The sequence below is a fragment of the Dermacentor silvarum genome, chromosome 3 (assembly GCF_013339745.2).
Source record: "Dermacentor silvarum isolate Dsil-2018 chromosome 3, BIME_Dsil_1.4, whole genome shotgun sequence".
In the NCBI taxonomy this organism is placed as follows: Eukaryota; Metazoa; Arthropoda; class Arachnida; order Ixodida; family Ixodidae; genus Dermacentor; species Dermacentor silvarum.
In genome coordinates this window covers 118,757,678-118,769,776 of record NC_051156.1, presented here as the reverse complement: position 1 = coordinate 118,769,776, position 12,099 = coordinate 118,757,678, and the positions used below count along the sequence as shown (strand labels likewise).

Below are 12,099 nucleotides of genomic sequence, written 5' to 3'. Positions count from 1 at the left end.
TTCTAGCTCCACCATGGGCGAAGCGGGCAGCGTCATCAGCGAAGTGGTTACCAAGGGTGCCGTAATGTCCCGGGAGCTACTGAAATATTATGACCTGTCCTCTATGCGCAACTCAATTAGAAGTTTTGTCAATTTGGGGCGCCAATCGGGCTTAATTTACCTGTCTCACACTTCGCACGCTTTGAAGGGCTGCGTTAGAGTCGCAGAATATTGCCGTGTTGTAAGGTGTTTTTTTATTTTGAATATATTAAATAGCGGCGTGAAGAGTGGCGAGTACAGAACCCGTAGACGTCGTGGCCTGTGAACTGTTGAACTTGATGACCGCGGATCGAGATGGGATAACGAAGACGTTCGTCGAATTTCCCGGTATCGAACCGTGAGTGTAAGCGTATATAAGTAAATTTCGCGATCGAACTATGTAAAATCTCCAATGTGATCTCCATGAGAGCCGCAGATGATAGGCTAGCCGTGCTCGCAATTCCGAGACCTGCAAGGTACAGAGGAGGCTTTTTTCAGGCAGCATGAAGCATATGGCGTTCTACTGCGGGCGAGAATGTCAATGATGTAAAGTACTGGTTAGCCGCAACTACTAGAAAACGCTGCCTTCTCTTCCCTGCCAAGGCAGCACGGTGGTGGTCATGAACTCTGTACAAATGAAGAATATGGACCCGGAGTGCGTACGCAGCTATACACATCTGTCTGGTGCGGGATCTCTGGCGATGACACTCGATGTTGCTGTTTCGAGCACATCGAGGTAGCCAGAGACACGTTCGAAGGGCTTGGCTTTGAATTCTCTTTAGAATATGGATGTTAGGTTGCCAGCGTTGGACAGCACTGGTGTGCTATATCGCAAGTATCCTAGGAAGAGCAACATAGATGTCTTGTATGTGCCCCACGTTTTATTCCGCGAGAAACATTCATATATGGGCGATAAAGGTTAGCCTCCATCACGTTAATGTGTTAACATGTCAAGTAAGACAAAGGCTATGCGATGTGGGGTCTTTTATGCTTCCTCATTTAAAAATGTTTTCTTCGTGACATATTTCAATAAGATACGCGAGAACAATTTGAACCAATAACCCGCGTCTTATACCGAGTCACGCAGCATGGCATAGCAGTACGAAAAAAACACGAAAAGTATTGCGGGCACCCATGTACATTTATTACAAAACACCTTGTTTATAATAATATAGCCGGCTCGGTGTTATATCCATCCACAGTTTGGCAATTCAATTCAATTTTATTTCTGTACTTCATACATCAGAAACGCCAGGCACAGGGACAGAAAGCTATGGTTACTTTTAGGGGCGAAGCTCCTTATAGCGGCACGCGTTCGTCCCCCTCGTAGTAGGTAGCCACGTCTAATTTTATGAATTGCTCAATAGATGGCGTTGTGTGTCCGTATATGTATGCATGCCCATATATACATATATATGTATACGTATAGTGTAACCGGAAGCCGACTTCCGCTTCCGGTTCCACTTCCGTTTCCGCTTCCGTTTCCGGTTCCGGAAGCCAGCTTCCGGCTTCCGGAGAACGCTTCCGGCGTTTTATGAAAAAAAAAACTCCGAAAGTTGTGTCCGTAGCGCGGAATCGAACCAGTGACCCCTCGCTTCCGAACGCGCGGCGCTAACCACTACGCCACGAAGCGCACATAGACACACGCACCACGATGGCAATAAATACCCAACATTAACGAAAGGCCGCGTTTCTAGCGCGTTTCTAACGCGTTTGTGCTAGCGCGTTACGGCCCGTATAAGAAGCTGGTGTAAGACGCTGTGGCCTCTCCGCCTTACCTTCAACGCGTTTCGAACGCGCTGCCCAAGGCGGTGGCAAGTCAAGTTCAAGTCGAGGAGCGTTTATGAATACGGGGGGGGGGTATACTCTCTCAGCAGTCATGTGATGCCGTCGGCAAACGCGGTGCACGTTCCGGCATGTGTAAATGGCTGCGTAAGACGCTGTGGACGCTCCCCCTTACTAGAGAGTACTGCACGTTTCTAACGCGTTTGTGCTAGCGTCCCCTTAAGCGGGAGATCCGATGATTCTCTCCGGAGCTTCGCCCACTCATCATCATTCACCCCGTGGATATGCTGTTATTTTTTTATTGCGATAGCAATTATATGGACACTCAAAAGCAGATTTCTGCCGTCGCCGTCGCCGTCGCCGTGAGGTTCCGTATGACGTCAATGGAGATGAAATCGTGGCCGCGCGCCGCCGAACGCTGTATGTGCGAGTGAAAGGGCGCGAGGGACGCGCTCTTTCACGGGGAGTGAACGCACGGCGGAGAACAAACGCGCGTTCTGCGCCGTGCTTCCTTAAGGGCTGCAGAAGTAGGCGTCTCTTTCCTCCTTTACAATCGCCATATATGTAGAGCAAACGCGCCTTCTTCCGATGCGCGAGAGGCCGTGGGGGAGGGGGGGAAGGGGGAGGGAAGGGAGGCGACGTTTAGCTGCGGCACCAAGTGCCTATTTATATCAGAGGCTCCGGCAACAGTCACCAACGCCGCACGCATTTTGAGCGAACGCGGGCAAAATGCCGACGGCGTCGACAACAGTTCGGCGCGTTGCCGGTGCTGCTGCATGTCCAAGTTTATACAGCTGATAAAGCTAATATCATTACTCCGTATATCTCTCTACAAATTTGCTATCGCAATTGATGCTTCACCTTTCAGGTGAAACTGCGACAACTTTTTTAGGGGCGAAGCTCCTTAGGGTGTGGGTCTGTCCCTGCTCTGTAGTAGTAGTAATAGTAGTCGTAGTAGGTAGCCACGTCTACATTTATGAGAAAAAAAATGTGGTTGATCCCTCTTATAGAGGAATCGGTATAGGTGAAACGTGTCTTCACAGAAGTAGTGTAATGTTTATTGCACATTGATATATAATGTCTATTGGTGTTTTGTGGCTAAAGCGCCCTTAGGCGTTGATGCACCCACGCTGACGCCTGGTGGCACGTCTCCTCCATCACGACTACCAACGTCGATGACCATGAGCAACCGTCGTGCATATGGAAGCTACACTACGCTGCACACGCTAGCACAACGCGAAAGACGAAGCACGTAACTGACACACTAATACAACGCGCAAGACAAAGCACGTAACTGAATCGTCACCGAGTCAAATCAGCGCGTACAGCGCGTCGTAATTGCAGCCTCCGCGATCAATTTCAGAAACATTTTCAGAGCTAATTGCGGAGGCCACGCTCCGCTGTGCTGAGTACGGTGAACGCCACCTAGGTGGCGTTGGTAGTGCTTCTTGATGCCAGCGTCCCTTCGAGTGCTGGCATCGAGGCGTCGTAGTGCTGAGACCACCGAAGCGTTCACTGTCGGTGCGCGTTAGTGTCATAATGCAGTACTTCTCTTTTCTGCTCGTAGGCGGCGGCACCGCCCCGAGCAAGAGCGCGGGTACACGGAGGAGTGTTAGATATATAAGGCGCGTCTGTGTAGCTCTCTGCAAATGCGTTTGTGGCGCAATGGGTTAAACGCTCGGCGATCTATCGTCGCGGACCGAGAGGTCGTGGGTTCGATTTCCAAATTTTGCATGTTTGTGGAACTTTTTCTTCTGGTTTCTTTCTTTGTATTATGTTCTATGACGTATTTCCGTGACGGAAATACGTCAGTGAAGTCTTGGTGGACCCCGGCATAAAACACTTTCGTGTTAAAATAGTTCCAGTGGCTTAGCTCGGCTATGCCAGGATATAAGTAGCGTTAGCAAAGGTTCAGCTGAAGGTCCGAGTCGCATTGGCGCTTTCGCTGAGTTTCACAGTATATTCAGTCGATCGGCGAGCCTTGACGTCATCGACGGCGTTTTGTTGTTGCTGCAGGGGTGGTCGGGCACGTCGCTCAGCCTCCTGGCGACGCCGCTTTGCTAGACGTTCGTCCCTTTGCTCCAGTGTCTCCGCAGCACGTTTAGCCTTCTTCTGTTCATTCCTCCTACGCTCAACCGCTAATTGCCAGGCAACTACTTCGGGATCCAATGAGTCAAGCTTCTCCGTTCTTCTGCGCTGTTGAGCAGCATTTGCGCTCTCCTTCTCCATGGCTATACCACACTGGCAAACGCCAGTCAGAAGCGCAGCGGCTCCAGCGCAGTGTGAGACGGCGACTGCACAGCGAGCGCGCGCCGGCGCCAATGCGTCTACCACGGCTACGACGTCACTCCTCTGGAATGCGCAGACCGGCGGCGGTGAGTCGCGCGCGGCGGCGGCGGAGTGCGCGAGAGGTGCCGGCTCCGGTGGCTCCGGTGCGCAAGCCGTGTGACATCACTGATCCTTGCGCATGCGCAGCACGGCTCTTGATGTGCCGCGCGAAACGGGCTTGGCTAGGCCAGTGTAGCTAACGCTACAAAATGCAACGTTACGGCGTGCGCGTTAAGCGAACGCCGTGTCGTCTGCTTGTCGTCTGCTTTGAGCGGGAGACACGGGCGCCGCCGAAGAGAACGCGCCCGAGCGGCACCACCGATCCGCCGGGCTGCTGCTCCGGTGCGCAAGCCGTGTGACATCACTGATCCTTGCGCATGCGCAGCACGGGTCTTGATGTGCCGCGCGAAACGGACTTGGCTAGGCCAGTGTAGCTAACGCTACAAAAAAATTCCGAAAGTTGTGTCCGTAGCGCGGAATCGAACCAGGGACCCCTCGCTTCCGAACGCGCGGCGCTAACCACTACGCCACGAAGCGCACATGAACGCACGCACCACGATGACAATAAATACCCAACAACGAAAAACTGCGCGTTTCTAACGCGTTTGTGCTAGCGCGTTACGGCCCGTGTAAGAAGCTGGTGTAAGACGCTGTGGCCTCTCCGCCTTACCCCCGTATTCATAAACGCTCCTCGACTTGAACTTGACTTGCCACCGCCTTGGGCAGCGCGTTCGAAACGCGTTGAAGGCGGTGGCAAGTCAAGTTCAAGTCGAGGAGCGTTTATGAATACGGGGGTTATACTCTCTCAGCAGTCATGTGATGGCGTCGGAAAACGCGGTGCACGTTCCGGCATGTGTAAACGGCTGCGTAAGACGCTGTGGCCTCTCCCCCTTACTAGAGAGTACTGCACGTTTCTAACGCGTTTGTGCTAGCGTCCCCTTAAGCGGGAGATGGTGCAATTATAATGAAGGGCGCCGTTACAAAATAGGAATGACGTCACATATGGCGCGTGTCATTGGTGGAAGTCAATCGTTCAATTTAGTGAGGCGAGACTGGGCGAATTACACGGAAGATTCACGGTTTACCGATGATTCCCTCCGGAGCTTCGCCCACTCATCATCATTCACCCCGTGGATATGCGGTGTTTTTTTGAATCCGTAGCTTCAATACAAGCTGGCGGTTGCCATCATCATCAAGAGTGTTTGTATAGAATAAAGTACATGTGGCTGTTTCTAGTTATGTTATAGTTCCGAGAGTTTTCAAAACGAACGTTGCGACTCTGAAACAACGCAACAGTGGTATCGCGTTTTTATCATTTTTCATATTTTCCCTCGCATCGTATCTATAGGTTCGCCGACAGTGGTAGTTGGTTTCTGCCTCGCTTTTGGGAGCTCCCGTTCGGCACGTAATCATTATATTCGTGGATGAAAGTTGCCGCCCATAGGTTTGTAGTTGCAAAAAATTGGAGTACGCTTAAGCTTCGCTTTTAAGAATGGAACGCAATAGCATTCAAAGTTCCCTGACTAATTCTCAGGCTTCCCGACAAGTGCAACTTAAGCAACCGTAATGGTTACCGGGAAACACTGGCGGCGAACGCTATGCATGAAGTCGTACTTTGTGGTAGAAACGCGGCCTCTTGCGTGGGGCGATCCCGAAGATTTTGCACAGTCGCGCCAAATAATTACATAATTTTCAGGTTTCCGTTTTTGTTTCGTACTTTTAATATTTCACTCTCAGAACCTATAACATAAATGACATGCGCTGTGGGTGTTTTGTTTCATGGCATTTGTGTGTGGATTGCCATTCTTAAAATTTCGAGGAATAGCTTTGCCAAGAATGCAAGACAAGGTATGAGCAAAATCAATGATAGAATGGTGTGGCAATATAGCCCGCATACACCGCATGTCACATAAGAAGGTGTGGCATATACATTTACCTAAATACGAATAGAGGGCCTGCGTGGTTGGGGATGTCGGCGTCACCGGCAACAGGTGACGCCGACAGCGGTGCCGACACCGGTTGCCATCGCCGGATTTTCTGCGACAAGGGGTCCTTAACGCTATCACGTTAAAAGATTTGTCACAGTTTCACCCGAAAGGCGAAGCACCAATAGCGATAGCAAATTAGTACAGAGCTATACGGAGTAAGGATAGTAGTTTTATCAGCTGTATAAACTTGAACATGCAGCAGCACCAGCAACGTGCAGAACTGTTGTCGGCGGGCAACGTTTTGCCCGCGTTCGCACCGAACGCGCGCGGCGTTTTTATATATATATACGTATTTGGTATATACGTATTTGGTACACAACTTCAAGTGTACCAGAGAGCTGGAAGAACGCCAACATTATACTTATCCATAAGAAGGGAGACGTTAAAGAATTGAAGAATTACAGACCCATTAGCTTGCTTTCAGTATTGTATAAAATATTCACCAAGATAATTTCCAATCGAATCAGGACAACACTTGACTTCAGTCAACCAAGAGAACAGGCTGGCTTCAGGAAGGGATATTCTACGATGGACCATATCCATGCCATCAATCAGGTAATCGAGAAATCTTCGGAGTACAATCAACCTCTCTATATGGCTTTCATAGATTATGAAAAGGCATTCGATTCAGTAGAGATACCAGCAGTCATAGAGGCATTGCGTAATCAAGGAGTAGAGGAGGCATACGTGAATATCTTGGCAAATATCTACAAGGATTCCACAGCTACCTTGGTTCTCCAGAAGAAAAGTAGAAAGATACCTATCAAGAAAGGGGTCAGGCAAGGAGACACAATCTCTCCAATGCTATTCACTGCATGCTTAGAAGAAGTATTCAAGCTCTTAGACTGGGAAGGATTAGGAGTGAGGATCGACGGCGAATATCTCAGCAACCTTCGGTTTGCAGATGACATTGTCCTATTGAGCAACAATGGAGAGGAATTACAACAAATGATTGAGGACCTTCATCGAGAAAGTGCAAGAATTGGGTTGAAGATGAATATGCAGAAGACAAAGATAATGTTCAATAGCCTGGCAAGGGAACAAGAATTCAGGATCGCCAGTCAGCCTCTAGAGTCTGTAAAGGAATATGTTTATCTAGGTCAATTACTCACAGGGGACCCTGATCATGAGAAAGAAATTTACAGAAGAATAAAATTGGGTTGGAATGCATACGGCAGGCATTGCCAAATCCTGACTGGGAGCTTACCATTGTCGTTGAAAAGAAAAGTGTACAATCATTGCATTCTACCGGTGCTAACATATGGGGCAGAAACTTGGAGGTTAACAAAGAAGCTTGAGAACAAGTTAAGGACCACACAGAGAGCGATGGAACGAAAAATCTTAGGACTAACGTTAAGAGACAGGAAGAGAGCGTGTGGATCAGAGAACAAACGGGGGTAGACGATATTCTAGTTGACATTAAGCGGAAGAAATGGAGCTGGGCAGGCCATGTAATGCGTAGGATGGATAGCCGGTGGACCATTAGGGTTACAGAATGGATACCAAGAGAAGGGAAGCGCAGTCGAGGACGGCAGAAAGTCAGGTGGGATGATGAGGTTAGGAAATTCGCAGGCGCAAGTTGGAATACGCTAGCGCAAGACAGGGGTAATTGGAGATCGCAGGGAGAGGCCTCCGTCCTGCAGTGGACATAAAATATAGGCTGATGATGATGATGATGATGATGATGATGATGATGACGTATTTGGTGCCGCAGCTAAACGTCGCCTCCTTCCTCCCGTCCCCCCACAGCCTTTCGCGCGACGGAAAAAGTTGCGTTTGCTCTCCATATATGGAAAGGAGGCAAGAGACGCTTAATCCCGCAGCCCTTCAGGGAGCACGGCGCAGAACGCGCGTTTACTCTCCGACGTGCGTTCGCTCCCCGTGAAAGCGCGCGTCCCTCGCGCTCTTTCACTCGCACATACAGCGGCCGGAGCGCGGCGACGATTTCATCGCCGTTGACGTCATACGGAACCTCACGGCGACGACGACTTCGACGCCGACGGCAGAAATCTGCTTTGGAGTGTCCATATAATTGTTATCGCAATAAAACGCCTAGCCTAGGATTATCGCAATTTTGAGAACAACGGATAATCATGGTCGCGAACACGATATCCGATGAAAAGGCGTTCAACTAGCGTAAGTGCGCGCTCTCGGTGGTGCGATTGTTATATTCCGTTTGAAAGACTACAAATAAGCGCAAGATTTTACAAAACCTCCTTCTTGCTAGGTTCTTCGTCCTTCATGCTATACAGGGTGCCCCAACTACTACGCATCAATATTTTGAAAAATATGCAAATGCCACGTAGCTGGACATAACCAAGGTAATGTTATTTGCCGTCTCTTGGAGATGCTCAGATTATTTTTGCATTCCGCCCAATTGAATAATTAGTGTTAATTTATTATTCAACTTCTCAAATAATAAAATTAGATGAAAAGTGTCAATGAGAAAATTGTAGAGCAATATGAAAAACTCCCGATACAGCTTTCCGTTGCTCAGTACGTGCTACATAAAAGTATTTTCCGAGCGTGAAAGGAGCCGCGAATACACGCAAAATTGCCGCTCGAGGCACTTGGCGTGTATTCACAAGTGATAAAATATTATATGTTCCATTTTTAACTATTATAACACCTCTACAAAAAGACAACGCAAGGCGGAGAAAGCAACCTGATTGTTAAGCCTTTAAAACGACATTTCTGTGTAGTGATGGTGCAGGTTATGACAGGCACTATAGACGAAGCGAGACGCCATCAACAAGGCAAGCACCAAGCCGAGCAGGATACAAAATGCGTGATGCAGACTTTGAACGCAGCCGGCGTTCTTTGTGAAGGCTTCACTCACACAGCCGTCAAACCCTCCATCGCGTCACCGTCACCTCAAAAAAAAAAATTACACCATCTTTCCGTAGGGGAAACCTGAGTAGTATGCGAAGCAGCCATGGTGTAGCCATGGAGTCCACCGCGGCGCTGACACTGGCGTTGATGCTGGCGCTGTCCTAGGCACTCATCGCGGCGTTGCGTAGGTAAGATTTCCGACGCGGCTCGACGAGTAATGGCTGATCTCGTTGAAAACCTCTGAGCCGTCCCCAGTGGCACTGGCAACGGTCACCAACGCCACGCGCGTTCGGTGCGAACGCGGATAAAACGCCGACGGCGTCGACGACAGTTCTACGCGTTGTGGCGCCCCCCAGCGGAAAATGCAGCGCCTACCGTCGCGCCTCGAACCTAAGCTGCCTCGCATTATGCGCGAGGTGGTTGCACTACGCGAGGTGGTTCCTAGGCAACGCGGGTGAATATTGCAGAAATTGCTGCTCGGCGATGTTTTGCGGCAGGCGGTACTTTTTACGGTTAGCTAGAACAGCTTGGCTGTTAAAAATTTTAGGGGCAGCTTCACACTAAGTGGTGCGAAGACTGGGCAAACAGCGAAGCTGGTGGCCCTTCCCTAGCTTTAACTTTGCTTTCCTTTGCTTAACTTGGTTTGGGCTTGGCTGGCTTGGCTATTTAGAGTCAAACATAGCCTCTAAAGGGCACTAAAGCCACTAAAGGCCACTAAAGGCCGACGAAGCGTTGACGCGCGAGCGCGCACGGCACGAGGACGCCAGGCCAGCGAAAGCGCAGCACTCTGTAGTCCGGCGCGAGGAGTGGCCGACGTTTCCGGGGTTCGTCGGCGTTGAGATATGACATGCTGCATTTCGCGCCGGCCTCGTCACCCAGAATGGACCACAACCACGTCTCTTGGAACAAGATGGGCTGATAGATACTGGTGGCGGCACGTGCAGCGAGTTCGCAGTTTCGTATCTTGAAACTCATAGTTTCGTATGAAATGTGCATGCGTCTCATTAGGGGCAGCTTCAGACTAGAGGTGCGAAGACTGGGCAAACAGTGAAGCTGGCGACTCCTCCTATATAGCTTTACCTCGATTCGGCCAAGTTTTTGTGAGGTTATGCTTCGAGACTCGGCCACGTTTTGTGCAAAATCAGCCCGGAATCATCGACAGCTCAAGGAGCAACGAACACTCGGTCATTAAAGTGTCTGGACACTTCTGGCCGTTCAAACGCTTTTGCTCGATTTCGCGGGCTCCTTCCTAACTCCGGATCTTCTACGAATCGCCGTTTCGCCACCGCTTCAGCGACGCGATACTCAGGACCACACCGAAGTCGTCTCACTCGCTCTCGAGTAGCAGCACGGCGGCTTTCGCGCCGCGCTTCGTCTTCTTTGGGAGTGACGCTCTTCTTCAGCCGCCCCATCTTCGCGGCGATGTGCTCGGCGCGGAGACGGCGGGGCTTTTGTGTCACCGCGGGGGTGACGCGGAGTTTGGTTGGGGACTCGCAGGGTCGAATTCTGGCCACGGCCACTTCTCGTGGGTCGGCGCAGTGACGTCACGGCTTAGCTCCGCCTCTGAGCAGCCTCGGCAACCACTCCACACGGCGCGGTGACGTCATGGCTCTGCAAAGGTAAAGCGAAGCCATGAGGCGCGCGAGATGACGCCACGGCTCACGCAGCTGTGGCGAGGCTCGGCGCGGTCGGCGCAGCTCGGGCGAAGCGTTGCTAGGCAACGCATGGTGACGTCATCGCCAGGCGGAGGTTTTGCGGCGTATACTCGACGGACCATCCTCGAGCTTACATAGCTTCGCTGTTGAAAACGTACAGCAGGCTAGACGGTGCAGCGTACGAATAGGCGACGGCGGTGGCGACGTCGGCAGCAGCACGATTATGTACAGTGTTGACTGAGTGGTCCCATGTTCGCCTAAACCTACAGAAATATAATCTACATTAAGCATTGAATCTATTAAATAATTTGATGTTGGATTAATGTTTGCATAAACTAAGAATAAATTGTCTAATAGTACCCTATCAACACAGTATCGATATTATTGTAGACAACAACTTACCGGATCTCCATCGAGGCGACTGGCAACTCCAACCTGCAGTCAAAATGCCGAGCCACAACAGCCACGGGTACAGTGCGCTAGAATATAAGAGTATTGCGCTCACTGCGCACCAGCTGCAACGGGGCGAGGTGAAGCCACCGATGTCAACTTCGAAACGGAGCTTTACATAGAAATCGTCAGTGCCACGCGTGCTGTGCCAACATGAAGGCGCATATTGCTGCACATGCGAAGAACAGACGCCGCGAACATGCACAGCTAGAGAGAGAGAGATATTGTGGTTGTGAAGAGCAAGAGGCGCTATTTCCTCTTGTGCAGGAATCGCGGGTTCGGCCTTCGGCGTTGTCCATGCCGCATATCTGAGCATCACCAAAACGCACAGCTGTGTCTTCGATGAAACACACGTGGTACGCATGAAAAAAAAAAAAGAAAAAGCAACGCCAGAAAGCTGCTGTTGCAAGCTTCAGCTTTGTGAAATTGCTGTATTTAGTGACGGCTTCTTAATTTCTGGTTGGTGGAACTTGTAGGGGCGGGGCTCCGTCAGCGCGCTGGCGAGTGAAACATGGAGCACGGCTCTGCGTCGCCGGCGACACGTTATTGAGAAGAAAACACCTTGGAAACCTTCTCCCCTGACGAAAACAGGTGCCGTGACGGTGACGCGACGGAGCGTTTGACGGCTCTGTGGATGTTGCCTGCTTACACGGTAGGCAGCGGACGTATAAGCGGCGCCTTCTTTCTCAACATCGAACAAACGCCTCGTAGCAGCATCTGAGAATAGCCTGTGGGAACGCAGGCTTTGTGTATCGTCCAGGCGACAGTAAGGCGAGTACTGACGCGAATCGTTCACCACAGACGTAAAGTGTAATTTATAAGCATTTCAGAAATTGCGCGTGGAGCATGCGACACTAATAAGTGTGACAGAAAGCATCCGGTTTCTCTACGTGCTCCATAGTATTTCTGATGCAGTAGTGAGTCAGCGTCACTCATAGCCACTGCCGACTCCGAGGTGACCTCGTGCCTACAACTTTCGCACCAGCCACAGGGCCGCATTAACACTCGTAGCTCCGACGTCGCAGGGCCGAATCCTGGCCACG

General features: G+C 50.5%; 1 protein-coding gene across 1 annotated transcript in view; it reads right to left on the bottom strand.

Annotated features, from left to right (window-relative positions):
• LOC125944333 (uncharacterized) overlaps positions 1 to 11,140 on the bottom strand; it is a 43,547-nt gene extending 32,407 nt beyond the window's left edge. The window contains exon 1 of the mRNA XM_049664710.1: positions 11,009 to 11,140. Coding sequence (XP_049520667.1) covers positions 11,009 to 11,019 — 11 coding nt within the window. The 5' untranslated portion in view covers positions 11,020 to 11,140. The remainder of the gene's footprint in view (positions 1 to 11,008) is intronic.
• Positions 11,141 to 12,099: the final 959 nt, after the last annotated feature.